General features: G+C 36.9%; 1 protein-coding gene across 1 annotated transcript in view; it reads left to right on the top strand.

The window, feature by feature from the left end:
• The first annotated feature begins 257 nt into the window (after positions 1-257).
• LOC120074743 (importin-11) overlaps positions 258-22,168 on the top strand; it is a 37,995-nt gene continuing 16,084 nt past the window's right edge. Inside the window, exons 1-7 of the mRNA XM_039027971.1 lie at positions 258-813; positions 906-978; positions 1,143-1,204; positions 7,883-8,024; positions 12,916-13,128; positions 13,267-13,333; positions 13,457-13,856. Coding sequence (XP_038883899.1) covers positions 548-813; positions 906-978; positions 1,143-1,204; positions 7,883-8,024; positions 12,916-13,128; positions 13,267-13,333; positions 13,457-13,856 — 1,223 coding nt within the window. The 5' untranslated portion in view covers positions 258-547. The remainder of the gene's footprint in view (positions 814-905; positions 979-1,142; positions 1,205-7,882; positions 8,025-12,915; positions 13,129-13,266; positions 13,334-13,456; positions 13,857-22,168) is intronic.

The following is a 22,168-nucleotide window of genomic DNA, read 5'->3' as shown; positions in this document are numbered from 1 at the left end:
CTAGATTTTTTTTTAAAAAAATGTATCTTCAACGTATTGATATCCTCGTTTTTTAGAAATATATATATATATTAAAAAAATATATAAAAAATGACGCATTCTTATCTTTATTTTTTAAAAATTGACGAATCGCCGTATCCGTATCTTATAGCCGTATGTATATCTGTGCTTGATATTGGAAACAAAAATAATAAAAAATAAAAGATAAAAAAACCTTATAAACACAGAACAAGATTAACCCCCGACAATTATGTCGAAGAAAGTCTGTTTTGGAGCAGGATTTGGAGAAGGGGTATTATAATTATAGCTTTTCACATTAATTTTGGCCCAAAACCCTCAAGAACGCGACCAATTATCGCCATCAGAGGAGGACAAAATCAAGCCAGAAGAAAAGTTGCATTTGAGTTAATACTTTCGATGGCTGGCATTTGCTAGGTGATTCGATTACAGTACCGAAGTTCATCGGAGGCGAATTTTGAGTGGGGAACTCTTTCATATGGGACATTTTTCTTGAGCAACAAGGTCAGAGTTCAGGCTTAATCTGAAAATGGGAATGTCAAGCTCAGATATGGCGGCGATGTACACGCTGCTAATGAATTCAATGAGTGGCGATGAGGGTGTTCGTAAACAAGCAGAGAAGGCTCTATCTGACACTGATAGTCGGTCTGGGTTTTGCTCTTGTCTCTTGGAACTGATCACTTCGCCGGATTTAGTTTCTCAGGCTGATATTCGTCTCATGGCATCTGTTTATTTGAAGAACAGTATTAATCGACATTGGAGGATTAATAGTAGACGCACAATCCCGAATATCTGGTCGTCCCATCCAGTCCTTTCTTCATTTTTCTTTTCTTTCTGACTAGTTTTGCATCTTCCCATTCTTATGGTACTTAGCTTATGAATTTCAGTGGAATTAGCAATGATGAGAAGGCTCATATCAGGAAGAAGCTCTTATCCCACTTGAGAGAACCAGATTACAAGGTATGAGTTATTATTTCCCCTCCTGTTTGTCTCTCGCTTAAGGGGAAGAAAAGTAAAGAACAATGCATAAACCGAAAGTGCTTCATTCACATGTTTTATTTTTACGTTTCAGTGTGCTAAGTATTTTCTCGTTCTCTGGGTTATCTATGTTTGTCCCTCAACAGATAGCAGCAATTTTGGCAGTCATCATTTCTAAAATGGCCCGCATTGACTATCCCAGGGAATGGTATTATTTATCTCTGTAATGTTACTGATAAGTGGCTGAATGATCATCTAACTCCTTTGTTATTATATTTGAAGTTTTTAACTTTAAGGCAGTTTGTTTGATTCATGTAGCTAGTCAATTTCTTATAGTAAAAGATTTTGTTGATAATGACCAAATGATGCATGGAGTTTAGGCTGCTGTAGTGTTTGCGAACACAATGAAAAAGAAACATTGTAGTTGGTTGTGTTTTATTTTGTATTGGTTGCCTAGGAAAGAAAGATAGGGTAATAGGGTTCTAGAGGAAGAAGGGAGCTTGGAAATCTTCCTCGCACAGTGAACTATGTGAAACAAGAGATGAGTTTCTTAGGAGGAAAGTTTTATCCTTGATGATTATTATTTCTTGAATTGTGAGTGGCGTTGGTTATTTGGCTAGAAGAATTGTTGTTAAAGTCTCCTTGCCATTTGTACGGAGTTACTTTGGTGGGTTCTATCGGAGCCCAACTATCCCTGGAAACATGAAAAGCATCATTATTAGCACATATATTAGGGCAAGGTTCGTATGTAAGTATCTCGTTCTTGGTGCAGCTCTAGAAATTCTTGCTTCGGTATTCCTAACTTGCAAATTTATTCACACAACACTAATATTAGAGATGAAGACAATTTTAGCATGCTTTTCTATCGAATGTGAAAGAGTTGTTTGGTTTGTGCTCACCATTTGGGCACAAATTCTTGTACGCTTTTTTTGGTTGGATCACATTAGGGGAAGGTGGCACACTCTTGCACATGGATTCCCAAAGCTATACAATATTTCATCCAATAAGTTTAGTGTTGTCAACATGATTTAAGCAATGATTTTTTGTTCTTATATTTAGAAGAAGATTTTTTGATTGAGAGATGGAATATCCTCTTCATACATCAATGAAATTTGTTTCTTATTGAAAAAGAAAAAAAAGAGGTGGAATTTGCTCTCTGCTGTTCTTGCTTCAAGATTTTGATAATGGTGCACAGTGAAAATGGCAGTCTTTTTTAATTTTTTATTTTCCCTGCCCGTTACTCCTTTCTTTGTGTTGTACAAATCTTTGGAAAGTTGCTATCTCTAAGGAGTGTAATGCATTCATAGGAATCAATCAAATAATATAGTCGAAAGGAGGAATTCGCTTCTATTTTTCTCTTTGAGTTGCTGTCTTTTGTCTTTGTAAGGCTCACTGAGAGGACCCTGATCAACCAATATATAATCATTGCAAATTTTAAGTAGCTACTTTGGAGGAAGTCTTTGGGCTGTTTCATGAGGAGATGTATGTGCCCAGAAAACAGTATACATTCTTTTTGATGTCTCTAGTCCTGGGCGGCTACTAGACAAGGCTAAAGTCTTATGGATCAATTGCCTCTCCATTGATTTATGGGAATCTGTTGAGAAAGAAAAAGAGGACTCATTAATAAATAATAATCTGGAAAAGGAGCTTAGATTAGCTTTTGAAAGTTATTTCTTTGTATCTTTCTTCCCTTTTTTGGTTTTGTTTTGTTTTCGTTATTTTATTGGATAAGAAATAAATTTCATTGATGTATGAAACACATTAAAGGAGGGAAAGAGCCCTTGCCCTCTTTCCCCCTCATTTTTCTCAATAATAGTTTGGTTTTTCATTAAATAATGAGGAAGTGCATTTACACCACGAGAGAGCTAAGCATATAGTATGCTCAAACAAACTATTGAAGGATCTTTCTTTGTCATTGAAAATTCTTTGATTCCACTCTTCCCATCAATGAACTGATGACTCTTTAGTGCGTAGTTTAGGAGACACTCTGGATCAAGAGGATGTGTTGCTTACTAGGCGAAAATATTTTTTTAAAAAAATAGAAAGGCCCACTTGGAGGTTCATTGAGGCCCCTCTTTTAGTTTGGTTCCTTCTTTTGTAAGCTCTCTTTTCGTATGCCTTTTGAATTCTTAAGAAAAGATATTCTTAAAAAAGTTAAGTTCTTTTCCTGGGTTTTGATACAATGGATAGGATTTTGAGAAAGATGCCTTCGTTAATGGGTCCTTTTTGTTGCATCATTTGTCGAAAGGTAAAGAAAAATCTGGATCATCTTCTGTGGGAGTGTCAGTTTGCGAGATCCGGTTGGAATTGCTTCTTGCAGGAGTTTGGCTTTATGCTTGCTCGATAGAGGGATGTTCGGTTGACGATCGGGGAGTTCCTCCTCCATCTGCCTTTCAAAGAGAAAGGTTGTTTTCTTCGGTTAGTGGGGGTGTGGTGTGTGCATTGTTGTGGGATCGTTGGGGGGAGAGGAACAATAGAGTGTTGTAAGGTGTGGAGAGAGACCATAGTGAGGTTTGGTATTTAGTGAGGATTCATGTTTCTCTATGGGCTTTGGTTTCGAAGGCTTTTTGTAATTATTCTCTAGGCCTTATCTTTCCTAGTTGGAAACTCTTTCTTCAGTGGGTGTTTGTGGGCTTATTTTTTTTGCATGCCCTTGTATTCTTTCATTTTTTCTCAATGAAAGCAGTTGTTAATATTAAAAAAAAGAAAGAAAAAAGAAAAAAAGGTTTTGTCACTTCCGCTAGTACTCCTTTCCTCATAGTATTCTCCACCCATATGGTTTGTTCCTTCCATAGAGTTTCCTTGAAGAATCTCTTGTTTAATAGAGTGTGTTGTAGAATAGCGAAGCATTCAATCAACCAAGGGATGGAGCCAAGGTGTACAGATATAAAGAAGGTATGGTTTCCGGTTGTTTTGGTGATTTCAATGTTCTCACCCCGATATCCGCTAACTATTTATGTGGACTAATGCTTGTGTTCGATCACGACAGAGAGAGGATTTGGTTAGAGTGCCATCAATTTTCAAAGGGAGCAAAGCCTTGAACTCAAACTTCGTTTGTAAATTTTTTTTCTTAGTAAGAGACAAGTATTTCGTTTATGACTAAAATTTACGAAAGGGAAGGAAAAATCTCCCAACCATTTGTAGTGTATTACAAAAATAATTTCAACACAGTTTGAAGATTTGGTTCCCCCATTTGTATCATTTGTCATTTCTTAAAAACCAATTTTTTTATCGATTTTCTCATGTGGTCTGAGAGCTCTTATTCTTTTTCCTTTGTGTTTTGTCATCCTCTTTCCAATATGGAAGCAACTGACATGGTTGCTCTTCTTTCTTTACTCGAGAGTCGATCGTTTAGAAGAGGGAGAAGCGATATCAGATTTTGGAGCCCTAATCCTTCGGAAGGGTTCACATCTAAGTCTTTCTTTCAATATTTGGTTGATTCTCCTCCCTTGGGGGATTCGGTCTTTTTGATTCTTTGGAGAATTAAGATCCCTAGGAAGGTGAGATTCTTTACTTAGTAGGTTTTTCATGACCGTGTTAACACGATGGATAGACTTGTGAGGAAGATGCCTTTGCTTGTTGGGTCTTTTGTTGTATTCTCTGTCGGAAGGCGGAGCAAGACTTGGACCATATTCTTTGGCGTTGAGTATGTGGTTCGTGTTTGGGATTCTTTCTTCCAAACGTTTGGTGTGATGATCGCTCGACATAGGAACACCAATGCTATGAACGAGGAATTCCTCCTCAATCCGCTTTTTGGGAGCAAAGGCTGTTTTTTGTGGTGTGCGAGGGTGGGTGCAATTTTATGGGTTTTGTGGGGCGAACAGAATAGGAGAGTGTTTAGGGGTGTGGATAGGGATCCTTTGGATGTCTGGTCCCTCATTCGTTTTCACATTTCTCTTTGGGTTTTGATTTTAAAGGACTGTTGTAATTATCCTATTGGCTATAGGCATTTTGTTACATAGAGCCCCTTCTTGCTGAGGGAGCTCCCTTTTGTGAGCTTGGTTGTTTTGTATGTCTGTGTATTCTTTCATTTTTTCTTAATGAAATTTGTTGTTTTTATTAAAAAGAATATAGAGCACCAAATCGAAAAATATTCATAGGGGTTAGCTTTGTCATTGAAATGCGATTGTTTCTCTCCCACCAAAGGGTCCAACAGAAAAGTTTGACTAGGCTAGTGAGTCCACAAGATCTTTTGGGCTTTGAAAGGATGCCCCATCAGAAAATAGGAGAGAAAATCATGTATGTTTGATGCGTTCTCGTTATGCGATGGATTAATTACTATGTGATACCTTAGAAACGCATTGTTTTACCTAGTTAGACCCAAATATAAATCCAACTAGAATCCTGGTGAGTCCAGGGTCGAACTCGGGGATTGCATTCTATTGATGCATTAACAATGATTGTTTCGATCTTTATGCGAGTTATTTTGTTAAGTACGCAATGAATTTGTTCCTATTCTATCACTAAAATAATGGTGGATGCGATGGTAATCACAATTGTAAGCAAAACAGCCTATGTGGAGAGATTTTGATTTCCAATGAATAAAAGTAGAGTTGAGAAAAATATTCACTAACAATTCCTAAGTAATTACACAAATAACGCGTTCAAGCAAATCACTCAAAAGTCAGAACCTACACTTCTCAATGTATTTAGCCACCAAATCCTATTTCTAGGATGCATGTGATAAATGTTTGATGCAAAAGATGTCTCTTTATTCCTAAAGGTAATCTCTTCTTGTTTTATGAGGTCCAAATCTTTTGCTCTTTCAAGCCTAGATTCATTCTATTTAGAACAATCTTTCGACTTATTCAAATAGTTTATAAAGCATACATAAAACAAGTTGAGCGCACGATTAAGCTTTACTTGGTTTATGTTAGTTGCAATGTTTCTCAACCCATTAAGAAATTAGTTGCTCATGGTAGGTGAAGAGATGGATGAACAAAATACTATATATGCATTCATATTGATAAAAGAAGTTTTGCAACGTTTTACACAATGTAAATGACAACAATATCGAAAAAAGAGATAGAGATAGAATATCAAGCCGTGGGGTACAATTCTTTGCTCCTTCTGGCTTTATAGATGACTGCTTTGCTAGATTGTGCTGAAGGTGAAGTCTCCCCTTGGTTTTCTAGAAGAAATCTTGAGCTCTCACTCAAGATTTCATGAGGGCTCGAAGAGAAGTGTTTATGAAGTGAGAAATTGTGCAGAGTTTCCTCTAATGTCTTCACACTTGGCTCCCTTTGTATGGAAATCTCGTGCATATTTATAGGCGTCAAAGGGAATTTCTTCTACTCTCACTGATGATTGAACTGACAAGGTGCATTAATTTCTATACCCTGATGCGTCGCCTGCTCCGCGTCAGAAGTTCATTGGCTCTGCCATAAAGCTTTCTTGTCGGCTATCAACTTTGTCTTTGATTTGACCTCCACCGCCCTAAGCGTCATGTCACATTCTATCGCATGAAGTTATGCATTCCTACCATGCGAATCCAATTTTGGTGTTAGGAATTTTCTTTTGCGGTGACATTTTGTGATCGCATGAATAGATTTCTGCATTCACAAAGCACGATTTTTTATAACTTTTGGATTACGAGACTGTGTTCACATGCGATCGCATAATATAATTAATTCCATGATCTTCTTTCCAAGCTGTCACATTTTCCATGATTTTTCTTAATTGTTTTAGGAAAAAGAGATACAATAACTTGTATTACAAGTTATCATATGTTGATGCACACCATAGTATACTAGCCAAAGGAATAGTTGCAATCCAAAATTGCACGCCAAAGGAGAATGTGATCAAAAGGGGGCTATGAGTTTTTAAATTTCTCCAACAAAAAACACAAATAAAAGGGGATATTTTTTTGGTGAGGGAGCTTTTTTGTAGTCTGTCATTGGTGTTGATTGTCTTGTGTCTTAGATCCCAAAGGAAAATCTTTGTTTTCTTAAGCTATTTCCATTCCTAGATAGTGGTTGTTGGACTTCACCGTGTACCCAGGAGAGGAATTCTTCAGCCAAATCCATCTATCTGAACCATTTGTAAGAACCACAACCTTGTGAGCTAAGGTAATGACGCCCATTTAGTGATTTCATCCTCCTCAAGCTCTCTTCAAAGTCGAACACCCACGTGTTAGTCTGTAATTTACCTCTTCTCGTTTGAAAGCTTTTAATTTGGCCATCAACCCGTGCCATTTCCAACCCCTCATGGGATGATTACTCCACACCATTATTAGAGCAAAGGAGGGTAAGAACTTTGCTTAAGCCAAGAGTTGTTAAAGTGAAGAGGGGTTGGTCCCTGATGTGTCCCCATTGAAACGATAAATTTTGTTTGTGAAGTATTTAAGTTGTTCTAGTTGGGAGCCATTATCTAATCTTTCTCTTCCCCCTTCTCTTGATTCCCTATGTAAATTTCATAAAATTGCTTCTTATGAAGACAAACTTTCAACGCAGATAAACTGTAGTATGTGACCTTTGTATTCATGATTATTACTTAAAGAATAGTCAACAGGGAAAGGTGCTTTTGAGGAGGGTTTTTTATTTAAAATTTTAAAATTTGAATAAAAATATTATTATTGTCTCTACCTGGAGGTTTTTTTAGTAACATCCTTGAAAGAACTCTCGGGTCGGGAGCTTATCTTATTTTGTTTTCTTCCAATGAAAGGGTACTTCAAAGATATTAAATAAAAAAGTCAATTGGTTCATAATTTTGCGTGACATTCTATATATATATATTTTTAAATTTTACTACAAGTACCAACAATCTAGTTATATAAATATTTTTTTGTCTTTTTGATCCTCGTTGTCTCCAATCTAACTGCTCTTTTATGCATATGAGAAATGATAGTCCTTACATGCTAACTTGCACAGTATTATGAATAACACAGGTCAGACCTCTTCCCTGTGTTGATACAACAACTTCAATCTGCAGATGTTCTTTTAAGCCACCGAATCCTTATGGTTTTATTTCGAGTTCTGAAAGAATTGTCTAGCAAACGACTTACTTCAGACCAAAGAAACTTTGCAGAGGTAGTAACAGTCTCTCTCTCATTCTCTCTCTCTCTCTCTCTTTTGAGCTTTGCACATAAATTCTATTAGTCAATAACCATTTAAGGAATCTTGTAGGCATTTCCCATAGGTTCTTTTCCGAAGATGCTGCTTTGTCTTTCATTGAATTATTTCATCTTAGAGTTTTTTTTTCCCCTTTTTCCTTTTCCTTTTCTTGGAAAGTTTACCACACTTTTCATTCAGAGAACGACAAGCAACTAATGCCCCTAGATACAAAGGAAACAAGAAGTAACAACATCAATGAACATAAAATAAACAAAACACTTAGAGTTAGAAAAGCTCCAATATTTTATTTTTTATTTTTTATTTTTTTTATTTTTTTTTTAAAAAAGAAAACGAGTCTCTTCATTGAATTAATGAAATGAGACAAAACTCAAAATACAAAAGGAGGGATCAGGAGATGCACCTTGGAATCTCAACTAGGTTGGACACCCTCTTTAGCATCCTCATCATGCCTATAAAATGAAACATCCTACAATTGTTCAATCAAATGCAAAAAAACAACAAAAACAACATCCAGTCCAAATCAGTACGACCAAAACAAATATTAAGTTGGAGAAATAAAAGCATGTCAATTTAAACAAAAATCTTGAATAGAATAGTCTTCAAAATGCTTGGATAAGCTGCACCAAGAAGAAGCATTCCGCTCAGCAATTTCAAACCCACCCAACCATTCAAGGAGCTTGTCATGAAACACCCTTTAGTTTCTATCAAACCATAAATCAGCCAACAAAGCCTTAACCGCATTGTACCAAATCAGCTGAGAACTCCCTTTTAAATGTGGGCCTATTAATAGCTGCTGTATATTGTCGCTGAAAACCTCTCCAAACACCCATGATATATTAAAGATAGAGAATAATTTCCACCAGCAGTGTGCAGAGTATGAGCAAGTGAAAAAAAGATGCTGCAAATCTCCTCCATGCTGTTTACACAGGACAAATAGAGGGGCACAAACAGCTAGATGGAAGCTTCCATTGCATTACTGAGGAGCAGTTTAGGTGTCCAAAAATCATGATCCACACAAGAATGTTGACATGCCTCAGGCTGTCTTCGAAAGTGCCTTACAAAATCATGATCCACACAAGAATGTTGACAATCTTGCTACCATTTCCAAGTTTAAAAGTAGCCAATACATCCATCTTCAACCAAGTTCTAGATATGCTTATCCAAGGACTTTTCAAGCTTTTTCCTTCTTTACCGGCCGTGTGCCAATTGAAGGAGTCTTTTCCATGAATACTTCTAACAACCTGACTCCAAAATGAATTTTCTTCTTCAATGTATCGCCATCCTTATTTAGCTAAGAGAGCCAAGTTCTTTGCTTCAAGGCCCCCAAAACCAAGACTTCCATCTGTTTGAGATCTTGTGACAAGTTCCTACTTCACCTAATCATTGATCTTGCTTCTGTTATGTCCTTCCCAAAAGAAGTTCCTCATGATTCTTTCCAGAATAGAGATGATGTTTTCAGGCATTAAGAATAGAGACATATAATATGTAAGAAGGTAGGGTCACACTGATTTGCATAAAGTAGCTCTCCCTCCTCTAGACAAATTAAATCTCCATTTGTCTAGTGTTGCATGAATTTTATCTATCATTGGTTGGTAGAAACAAACTTGTTTAGGGTATTCACCCAACGGTAGACCAAGGTAAAGAATAGGCACGTGTTCGGCTTTGCAGTTTAACCTTCCAGCTACGATTAATATCTTGAATGGAAAACCCTTTGAAACTTCCACTTAAAAAGGAACTATAAAGCTCTCCCAACTACGATCAATATCTTGAATGGAAGACCCTTTGAAACTTTCAGAAAGAGAAACCATGAGGAAGATTTTAAACGAGCTGATTCATGTGCTTGTACGTGGGAAAACGACATGGACTTGCGGCGACGTGTGAGCTTCATGCCCTGGTAAGATGCTGACTGGATTTAAGGGTTAAGCTGATTGGTAATTGGGCTCCCTTTTGGGATAGATGGCGGTGGAAATAGACATTAGTGGCAGCAGGTATAAGTTTAGAGGGACAAGTTCACACAATCGAACATGGAAACAAGAGGGTCCTAACCCCAAACCTAAAGGTTCACAAAATCCTAATTGTTGACAAACCGTAATTGTTGAAAAATACCTAGTGCTATAATAGTATGTAAAAACTGAAGGTTTGGAAGAACAACCATAATCTATTTCATTCACTAAAGAGATACATAGACAAGTGTACAAATGTAACCCAAGTAATAGAAAGTGAAAAAGAGAAATAAGTCTAAGATATTTACAATATTACAACTATACTAATATAAACGCTATAACAAGTTTGGAAGAAGGGTTTTATAAGGGTGCACTGTTGAGATAATTCCTTGAAACTAGAAAAGATTTGTGGTGGGGAGGATATTGGTTTTTCTGGGAGGTTGGGTTAAGGTGATGGATGTTGTTCCTCACCTTTGGTCGAAGGAATTCGTATCCTGTTTGGTAGTTTATTGTGGGGGTCTGAAGGAAGGTGATGATGATACAAGGTTAGGCAAGGAAATCATGTTCAAGGCTATCAGTAATTCTGATGGGTTTATGTTAATCAAGTGTTCTGTTAATTGTGGAGGGATTGATTTCCCGATTCATTTGATACCAATAGTTGAAGAAACTGAAATGCCTGCTACCTTCGTTTGTTGGAATAGGTCATCCTCTCTGGAGAAAGACAGGTTTCATATCAAAGAAGAAGACAACTACTCGATAGTATAGAGATATTGGGGAGCAACATGGAACATTCTCCCCCTCAGGATATGGCTAATAATTTAGGTAAATTTTTTAAGGGAAAAATACCTTGGTCCCTAAGTTTCGGGCAATAGGTGCATTTAATCCTTGAAGTTTCAAATTGGCCATTTTGGTCCTTACGTTTGAAGAATAGGTTTAAAAAGTCTTTTATGAAAAAAAAAACAACTTTTAAATTTAATATAAAAATTATAGAGGTTGATGTGGCGGTATGACATGGAAAAAAATATTGTTTTAATCTTTCCCTTTCTTTCTTCCTCTCCTCTCCTCTCTCTTCATCTTCTCTCTGTTATCTCTCCTCCATCTCCATTATCAATTTTCTTTTTTCTTTAATAAAAACAATCATAATGGAAAATCTAGGTGTGCCATCTCCTTCATCTCCAGGAATGAAATTTTGACATGGATCAACAATAACCTTCAATTGAATCTCTCTCTGTCGCACAGACTATAAGCCAATTCCGGCCTAAGAGAAAACCTGTATGGGGTTCCATCTTTTTAGTGCTTCAAATCAAGAGGAGATTGCGATTTCATTGTAGGATTGGGTCGGATTTGAAGAAAAATGGAAATGCATTAAAGACGAAATGTACAGATGAAATCACAATCTTAATTAAAAAGAGATTTATATTAAATTTTAAATATCATTCCAAAGCTTAATGATATTAAATGCATTTCATTCATACTAAATCACATTCTTAATTCATTTGATTTAGTTTAATGAAATTGAATTCATTCAAATCACAATTTCTTCATTTCACTCTGGCCGAAGAGAAAACCCATTTGGGGTTTTGGTTTAATTTGAAGAAAAATGGAAATACAGTATGTCTACTTCCCATGTTTGAGCAATTTGGAGATTAGATGAGGGAGAGGGCACACTTGAGTTTTTCATTGTGATTGTTTTGATTTTTTTTTTAAAAGTCTAGTAATAGAGATGGAGGAGAGACAACAAGAGAGAGAGAGTGAGGATGGACAGAGAGGAGAGGAGAGGGAGAAAGAATGAGAGATTAAAATTTAGTTTTTCATGTCATAGGGCCACGTCAACCTCTATAACTTCTTTTTAATTAAATTTAAAGGTTCTTCTTCTTCTTCTTCTTCTTCTTCTTCTTCTTTTAAAATATAAATGAGGGACCTTTTAACCTATTCTTCAAAACTTATGGACCAAAATGGCCAATTTAAAACTCCAAGGATTAAAAGCACCTATTGTCCAAAACTCAGGACCAAAAAGGTATTTTTCTCATTTTCTAATGTGGGCTCTTACTGAAAAGGACATCCGTCTATCCATTTGGGATAGGTGGCAGATGAAAAGAAGAAAGAGGAATTCAGTTGGGCTGGGGGGTTCATCAGGCCAAGTTTCTGGTGGGATGGAAACAGCAGCATTCTTGGAATATAAAGGTCCACTGTTGAGCATTAAAGTGATTGAGAGTATTGGGCTGGAAGAGTGAATTTTCCTATTCCTTTGCCTAATCCCCAAGAAGTCCCTTTTAATGGCTGTTTTTCAAAGTGGTGATCGATGTGGTCCTTTTTTGCTTTCATGGCCTTCAAGCTGTACAACATGTTAGAGAATTGAGAAATCTAGAATGCACCATTAACTATGATGGAAGAATGCTTCTTCAGAAGCACGGTCCCTTCCTCAAGAATGTCTTATTCTTGAATGACAGGGGGCTGGGGAAGGAATAAAAAGGGGTTAGTGAAGGAGATTCTTTCTGTAGCTCATATTCTCTTTCCTATCTTTTGACCATGGAGAAATCTTTTGTAACTTCTTTGGTTTGGGCTTATTGCCCTTCTTTTGTAATGGTTTGGGTGTGGTTATCCTGGTTGAGACTAAATGAGCTGCCTTTTGTTTGGAGATGGTTGAAAGTTGTTGAGAGGTAGATGGTATGTCGAGTGGGTTGGCCTTCACTTTCAGTTGGTGGGGGCTTTTGTGGATTTTTTTTTTTTTTTGTTATTTGTGGTTGACTTCGATTTGTGCTTATATCTACTATTAGTTAATCATGTCTATTATTGGATTTTATTAGTTCTTACTCTATCCCTTGTATGCTTTAGAATTTGAAAGTTATTTTTTACATTTGTCTCATTTAGTGAAATTATGTCTCACTCTTAGAATTTGGCAGATATCATTGCATTTCTTCGATTTTGGATGGCACCTCTGGCAGAGTGATGTGCAGAAGATATTACATGGGTTTTCTACTCTTTCAGGGAGCTATAACCCAAATGAGCTGAATCACGAGGAACTTTATTTGACTTGTGAGAGATGGTTGTTTTGTTTAAAGATAATACGCCAATTGATAGTGTCAGGATTTCCAAGTGATGCAAAATCAGTCCAGGTAAGTTATGTTCCTCTTCTCTTTTTAGTTCAATGCACTTGTGGTAAGTTAAAATGATATTGCTATCTTGTAGGAAGTTGATGATTATTTCATCAATCAATGAAATTATTTCTCTAAAAAAAAAAAAAAATCTTGTAGGAAGTCAAGCCAATCAAGGAAGTTTCTCCTGCACTGTTGAATGTTCTCCAGTCATTTCTTCCTTTCTGTGAGTGTCTTCTTCAGTGTAATTGCTCTAGTTTTATGTTCTGCATGGATCTTTTGAGGCCCATTCAGATTCTTGTCTAACTGGGATATAATGTTGAATGGTTCGTTGTAACTTCATGTGTAGATTCTTCATTTCAAGAGAGAAATTCCAAATTTTGGGACTTCATAAAGAGAGCTTGCATTAAATTGATGAAGGTTTTGATTGCATTACAAGCAAGGCATCCGTATTCATTTGGTGACAAGTCTGTTCTTCCACCTGTCATCAATTTCTGCTTAAATAAAATAACAGATCCTGAACCTTATGTGTTGTCCTTCGAGCAATTTTTGATACAATGTATGGTAATGGTAAAGAATACTCTTGAATGTAAGGAATACAAACCTAGCATTACAGGTCGGGTGGTGGATGAAAATGGGATGACAGTAGAGCAGATGAAGAAAAACATATCCAGTGCTGTAGGTGGTGTGTTAAATTCTCTTCTGCCTGGAGACCGTGTGGTACACCTATGTAGTGTATTAATTAGGAGGTAAATATACAAAATTAATCTCAAATATCTGTGGTTTAAGGTTGTAATATTGTGGTTTTACTTATTGTTAGGTCGGCTGTAATTTAAAATGTCATTTGACTTTATGTATTTCTTTTTAACAAGAAACTACTTCACACTGATGTAATGAAAAGAAATAAATATTCTAGGGATACAAACTCTTAAAGGGAGGAAACAAGAAACAAAAAAACAAAAATGGAAACAGCAAATTCAAACCATAAAAGGATTAGCCATGAAAATTTACAAAAATTGAAGAATGAAGAACTTTGCTAATATCAACGCCTGGAAGGAAATCTTCCTTTCATTTGGTTGGCACACTGCCCTCCCCAATGACACCATTGGTTTCCTCACTTACACTCTCAATGGCCATCCCTTCACAAAGCAAAAGAAAGTTGCTTGGATGCTTGTGATTTGTGCTTTCTTATGGATTACATTGAATGAGAGAAACAAACACCTCTTCACCGACAAGGGAAGCTCTTTTGATAGCTGTTTCGATCTTATTGTCTTTCAAACTATGAGTTGGTGTAAAAGCATTTCTTTCTTTGATATATGCACTCTTTCTTCCCTTTTGACCAATTGAAGACATCTCATGTAATGATGAATAAGGCTTCCACCAAACGCTGAAAATTGACAGTGACTTTCAAACCTTCCAAAGAAAATCAAGAATTGGTCACCAACCAACAATATCATGTCCAAAATCAACCACAAGGTATTTTGTTGCAACAAACATCAGAAAACTTCTCAAGACCAAATATGGATTCCAACAATCTCCAAACCTTCAAGCCGTTTTGCAAACCAACAAAACTTTCACAGACAATTTTTTTGCCCTTTCATTAGCAGGACAAGAATGATAAAAAACCTAGAAGGGTAAGCAGACCAAAGCCAAGAACTTCAACGACTAAACACTAGGAACCATCAAAGGATGTCTTATGAAGATATACCCAAAGCTCTTGTTACAAGGGAAGAAACATCAGAGCTCAAGATCCGTGTTTTCTTTTTTAAAATTTTAAAAACGGAAATAACAGTTTTCATTGATAAAATGAAAAGAGACCAATGCTCAAATTACAAAGAAATAATCAAACTAACAAGAACTTGAACTTGAACTAAGGATCAGCAGGTGCACTCGACTATCTCAACTAGGTTGACACACCCATAGCACCCTCATTACATCCCAAAACAAAATATGACAATACTTATAGAAAACTAAATGTCATAAAGACATGATTACATAGATTGAATGAAAGCATTACAATTAAGACAAATATCTTGAACTAAATAATCAGAGAATTTCCTGGAAAGGGAGCACCAAGAAGAAGCTTTGAATGCCATAAGTTTTTGTGCAACTTACCATCCATCGGGAAGAGTTCAAATGCTTGAATAATGGCTTCACCTAAAACACACCTGAAGCATTTAAAGGCCAAGATCTACTGTCATGTCTTTCAACTATCCTCTTCCCTTCTAATAGTAGCAGTAGATTCTGAAAATCTAATATCTCTTCATCTTTTAACAATCTTCTAAAGTTGATTGACCATGATAAAGTAATTAGATCCCAATGATGAAAACTGAGCCATTATGGGTCAGAGTAATTCTGAATAATCTTGGAAACAAAGCACTCAAGGGAGAAGAGTTCGACCAATTGTCATGCCAAAAAGAAATTCTAGAACCATTGCCAAGATTGAAAGATGCAAACCTTGCAACTTGTTGCCAGACATGGGATATAGTAATCCAAGGACTTCTGAGGCTTCTTCCTTCTTTTCCAGCCGTGTGCCATTCAAAGTGATCACTCCCATGAATACTCTTTATTACCTTACACCAATAAGCTGCCATGATTACTCTTTATTACCTTACACCAATAAGCTTCTTTATCATGCATAAACCGCCATCCCCATTTCGCCAAAAAAGCCACATTTCAGTTTTTTAGATCACCAAAACCAAGACCTCCATGTTTTTGCTGTTTGGAAACCATCTCCCATTTAACAAGGTGATTAATCTTACTTCCACCGGATCCTTCCCGAAAGAAGTTTCTCATAATCTTTTCTATTTCCAAAATCACTTTAGAAGGCATAGCAAATAAGTTGGAATATTTAAGAGAGCTGCCTTATTCAAAGTGAGTTTTCCACCCCTTGAGAAATTAAAGCACCTCCATCTATTCAATTTCTTTTGGATTTTGTCAATAACCGGCTGCCAAAGAGATACTTTTCTTGGATATCTTCCAAGAGGAGGACCAAGATATAGAAATGGTAAAGATTCTGATTTGCAATTCAACCTAAAAGGAGTGGCCAGCACCCTATTCTCCTCAATGTTCACTCCAACTAATGTAGATTTTTTCCAATTAACCTCATGCCCCGAACACCACTGAAATAATTCAATAGCATTAATTAAGGCCTTCAAACTTTTATCATCATCTTTACAAAATATCAAAGTATCATCAGCATAGTGGAGGATTGAGACATGAACCTCGCTCTTGCCGACCAAGAAACCTTCGTATTCACCTTTCTCATGTATTACATCAACGAGGATACTTAATAATTCACTAACCAATAGGAAAAGGAAGGAGGAGAGGGCATCTCCCTGCCTAATCCATCTTGAAGCAAAAATTCTTCCACATGGTCTTCCATCGATAAAAACTGAAAACTTAGGACTTTTCACGCAACCCATGATCCATTGAATCCATTTGGCAGTAAAACCTTTTAATTTCAACACTTTTTCTAAGAAATTCCAATCTACTCGGTCAAAAGCTTTCTCCAAATCAAGTTTCAATATCCAACCCTTCTTTTTAATTTTGTACTCTTCCACAACTTCATTAGCAATTAGGCAAGGGGATCCTCTTTCCCCATTCCTTTTCCTCGGTAAGTGAATTGTCGAGCACATTTGTTGGCCTTATTCACGGGAAAGGGGTCTTTGAAGGCTTTATAGTGAGAAAGAGTAAAGTACATGTTTCCATCCTTCAATACACTGATGACATGCTTCTGTATTGTAAAGATGATGAAGAAATGTGTGCTCTTATAAAAGTCATTGGGCTATTTGAGTGGTGCTCAGGCCAAAAAGTCAACTGGGAAAATTCTGCACTGTGTGAGTGAATATTGAAGAAGGCAAATTGCTGGTCACAACTTCTCATATGAAATGTAAGACTTACTGTTTGTGTATCTTGGGCTCCCTCTTGGAGGGTATCCAAGAAAAGTATCCTTTTGGCAACCAATTATTGACAAGATTCAGAAGAAATTAGATGGAAGTTTTTTAACTTGTCTTGTGGAGGAAGGCTTACATTGAATAAGGCGGTTCTTTCAAATCTCCCAATCTACTATTTGTCTTCTTTTGCTATGCCAATAAAGGTAATTTCAGAAATAGAGAAGACTATGAGGAATTTCTTCTGGGACGGGGTCAACTTCAACAAGATCTACCACTTGTTTAAGTGGGATTTGGTCTCAAAGCATCAACAGAATGGGGGCCTCAATTTTGGAGAACTAAAAACTAGGATCTTGGCTTTGTTGGCAAAATGGGGCTAAAGATTTATTTTTTAGGAGGAAACTGTATGGTGCAAACTACAAAATGGTGAAGAGTATTCATGGAATGGGTTCTCATAACTGGCATACTTCGGGTAAATTTGGAAGAAGTCCTTGAAGTCCTTGGATCAACATCTCTCGAGCTTGACATGTAGACTATCTTGCTTCTTTTGAACTTGGCTATGGTAATAGGATTTCATTTTGGCATGATAATTGGCTGAATACATCCTCTATCATGGTCGATCACTTTTAGAAGATTTTTTTAAGGAAGATGAAGTGCTGGAATTTATGTGGTTATTGGCATCTTTAGAAGCAATGTTTTAAAAAGCCCTCTCGGGTGCACGCCTAGGCCCAAGACGCAGGTCTAGCGCCTTGCCTTGGAAAGGCGAGGCTCACAAAATAAGGCATGTCTTAGGCACGCGCCTTTTGTGAAACCCTAAGGTTCAAAACCCTGGGTCTTGAGGCTTTTTTATTATTTTTAAAAAGTAGTAATATTTAAGGGTTTTCATTCTTTATTAACTAAAAGAATCAAGTTTACTAAGCCTAAATGCAAAATTTCTTGTGTTTGGGTTCTTTTTTTTCCATATTTTTACTTCAAATATGCTTTCTCTTTGTAATGTAATATTTTTATATATAGTGCACCTCACAAAAAAAAGCCCACACCTTTTTGTGTGTCTTGCGCCTAGGCTCTAGAGGACCATTGCATCTTAATGCGCTTTGCGCATTTAAAAACACTGTTTAGAAGGTCAAAGGGTGGTGATAGACAAGATTCAAGAAGATGGAATTTGGAATCTTTGAACTTGTTAAAAGATAGAAATAGAAGATACAAGGTTTAGGTGGAAAATCCTAAAATAGGGAGAAAAAACCATGATAGAGAATCTCCTTTTTATTTTAACATAATATGAAAGATACACGAGGGTTCTTATTTATAGGCTCCAACAAGCCTTAATACAAAAAAAGGAAAGAAAATTAGGGTAAGATAAATTACTGTCATACCCCAGGACTATAAACAATCACCTAAGTCTCTTAGTTTCAACACTCCCCTTCAAGTTGGGGCGTAGATGTCAATCAAACCCAACTTGCTAACATATGAGTCAAAATTTTGTTTGAGTAACCCTTTAGTGAGAACACCAACAACTTGTTGATTTGATGGAATATACGAAATACAGATACTCTCATTTTCCAGTTTCTCTTTTATAAAGTGTCTACCAATCTCCACATATTTTGTACGATCATGTTGTGCTGGATTATTGGCTATGCTTATAGCCGCTTTATTATCACAATAGAATTTCATCGGTAAGACACCATCTTGATGAAGATCATACAGTACTTTCTTCAACCAGATTTCTTCACAGATTCCCAAACTCATAGTTCTGTATTCGTCAACAATGCTTCTAGCAACAACATTTTGCTTCTTACTTCTCCAAGTGACCAGGTTACCCCACACAAAGGTACAATATCCCGAGGTAGATTTTCTGTCAATAACTAATCCTGTCCAATCAGAGTCAGTATAGGCCTCAATGCATTTTTTGTCGGTTTTTTCTGAACATTAGACCTTTACCAGGAGTGCTTTTCAAATATCTCAGAATTCGACTCACAGCTTCCATATGTTTTTGATAAGATGCCTGCATAAACTAACTGACTATGTGATAGCATAGGAAATGTTTGGTATGGTATGTGATAACTAAATTAGCTTTCCCACTAGACGTTTATACTTCTCTTTATCAACAGGAACTTTATTAACAAAATCTCCCAGTTTAGCATTGAATTCTATAGGAGTGTCAGTAGGTCTACATCTAGTCATGTCTATTTTCTTTAAAAGGTCAAGAGTATATTCCCATTGTGAGACAGAGATCCCTTCCCTTGATCTGGCCACTTCCATTCCAAGGAAATACTTTAGATTCTCGAGGTCTTTAATTTCAAACTCATCTGCCATTTTCTTTTTCTAGTCTGGTGATCTCAACAATATCATCTTCTGACAAGACAATATCATCCACATATATGATTAGGACAACAATTTTCCCCGACATTGACATTTTTGTGAACAATGTATGATCAGAGTGTCCCTGCGTGAACCCTTGGGACTTAACAAAGGTAGTAAACCTGTCAAACCAAGCTCTTGGGGACTGTTTCAAACCATACAAAGACTTCCTGAGCTTGCACACCTGATGATCAAACTGAACTTCAAAACCTAGAGGAGGGCTCATATACACCTCTTCTTCTAATTCACCATTTAGAAAAGCATTTTTCACATCAAGTTGGTGGAGAGACCAATCTTTATTATTGCAACAGAGAGAAGAACCTAACTCGTGTTTAATTTCGCTACTGGAGAGAGTTTCTAAATAGTCTACCCCATAGGTCTGAGTAATCCTTTTCGCTACAAATTTAGTCTTGTACCTGTCTAGAGTTCCACCAGATTTATACTTCAAAGTAAATACCCACTTGCATCCAATTGTTTTGTGCCCTTTTGGGAGAGCAACAAGGTCCCACGTATTTTTTTTTTCAAAAGCTCTCATTTCCATAACGGCAGTCTTCCACTCAGGAATTTCCATATCCACCTGTATGTTTTTTGGTATTGTTGCTGTGTCAAGACTAGCAGTGAAAACGAATTACTGTAAGATAGAAAGCTATACATAGGATACTTAGTGCAAGACCTGGTGCCCTTTCTCAAGGCAATGGGCATGTCAAGAGAAACATCATAATCCCTAGGTTTGTCTGACTTCTCATATGCTTTCCCACCTGTGGTAGGATTTTGATCACATCTTTCAGCCTGAGATAAAGTCTCATTCTCTTGTGTTCTTGTTGTAGTCTCATCACTGTCAGCTATCCTGATATTTTCTAGTTCTCAGTTACATCAACAATATCATCCTCAAAACATAAGATGTTATTGTTAGGGACACATTCAGTAGTACCTTGAGCTTGTGTTGGTTCAGATTCATGGACAAGAGCCGGCTGAATAGTAGGGGACACTATTTCCTTTATGAGATTCTTCGTGTAGTATGTTAGCCAAGAGACTTGTTTAGTAGGTAGAACAGTGTCATGGGAACTCAAGATAGGTTTAGGAAGATCAATAGGGATTGAGGATGTTGACCAGTTAGTCTCTTCACTAGTACTCTCCTCTTGAAGATGACTAACAGGGAAGAAGGGTTTATCCTCAAGAAATGTGTCATCCATGGAGATGAAGTACTTTTAGGATGAAGGATGAAAACATTTATAACCTCGCTGGTGAAGGGGATACCCAAGGAAGACACTTCTGAGCATAAGGGGTAAACTTAGTTTGGTTAGGGCCATGACTATGGAAAAAGACAGAGCATTCAAAAACCTGGAGAGGAACATCATGAATAAGCTGTGGTCGGGTACAATTCCTTGAGGCATTCGAGAGAAGTTTGGAGTTGGAAGACCTAGGAAGGCATTCGATTAATAAGGTGAGATGCAGTTTCCCCACAAATAAGATGGAAGAGAAGTAGACAGCATGTGAGACCGGGCAACCTCGAGAAAATGACGATTTTTCCTTTCAACCACCCCATTCTGTTGAGGGGTATAGGAACACGAACTTTGGTAAACAATGCCTTTAGAAGACAAAAATTCACGACCATTGTCACTTCGAAGAATAACAATTTTGGTATTGAATTGAGCCTCAATAGTAGTGTAAAATTGTTGAAATATCGATGAAACCTCTGATTTGTTAGTGAGTAGAAAGACCCACGTAAGACGGGTATGATCATCGATAAAGGTCACAAACCACCGCTTTCTTGAAGAAGTGGTAACACTAGAGAGACCCCAGACATCACTATGAATAAGAGTAAGGGTTGAGAAGGAAAGGTCTATGTTGTTTTGCACGAATGCACTCATCACAAGTTAAAAGAAGAGACATCAGATTTATTGAATAAACGAGGAAATAAAAATTTCATATTGGATGACCAAGACGAAAATGTCACAACATACAATCTTTTTCTAAAATTGAAAAATAAGAAGATAACAAACTAGTCCTATAGTTGTTCCTAAAAGAAGCAACACCATCAAGGAAGTAGAGTTCCTTACTGTGTCGGGATGTGCCAATCGTCCTCCTTGAGCTCAAGTCCTGAAAGAAAACATTATCCGGTGAGAAGGCAACTTGACAATTGAGATCTCTGATTATCTTACTAATAGATAAGAGATTGTAAGATATTTTAGGTACATGCAATACATTCAGTAAAGTTAAACCATGGAAGGGAGAAATATGACCCTTGCCCGCAATAGGAGAAAAAGACCCATCTGTAATTCTGATCTTTTCATTACCAGCACATAGAAGATACGATAAAAAATTATTAGACGATCCAGTTAAATGATCTGTATCCCCTGAATCAAGTATCTATGGTTTATTGTCATTTATACTTAGGAGACTTGAGGATTGTGATGTACCTGGTTGAGCTATTGTCCCAAGGGAAGAGATAGTAGTCATTTTGACAATTTATCTAAGGTTGTGGCTGAGAAGTACTTGCAGATTTACTCACAAGAGCCCGACTAGGATTGGACTTGTCATTCGGAGGGTGTCGTCTGCCATTCGGTGGCCACCATGTAATTTCCAGTACTGTTCCTTTGTATGCAAGTGTTTCTTGCAATGTTCACACACAGGAGTCTATTTTTCATTTTTCTTGTCACCATCATTACTAGATAATTTCACACTAAAAGTAGCTGAATTAGTAGTAGACACAGTTGTGGTGTTCATAGCACAGGATCCGTCTTCCTCAAGGCGAACCTCAGAACACACTTCCATAAGAGAGAGTATAGGTCTGTCCCATTATACGGCCT

This window comes from Benincasa hispida, chromosome 1, assembly GCF_009727055.1.
Source record: "Benincasa hispida cultivar B227 chromosome 1, ASM972705v1, whole genome shotgun sequence".
NCBI lineage: Eukaryota > Viridiplantae > Streptophyta > Magnoliopsida > Cucurbitales > Cucurbitaceae > Benincasa > Benincasa hispida.
The sequence above is the reverse complement of the archived record's forward strand: the minus strand, read 5'-3'. Positions and strand labels throughout refer to the sequence as shown.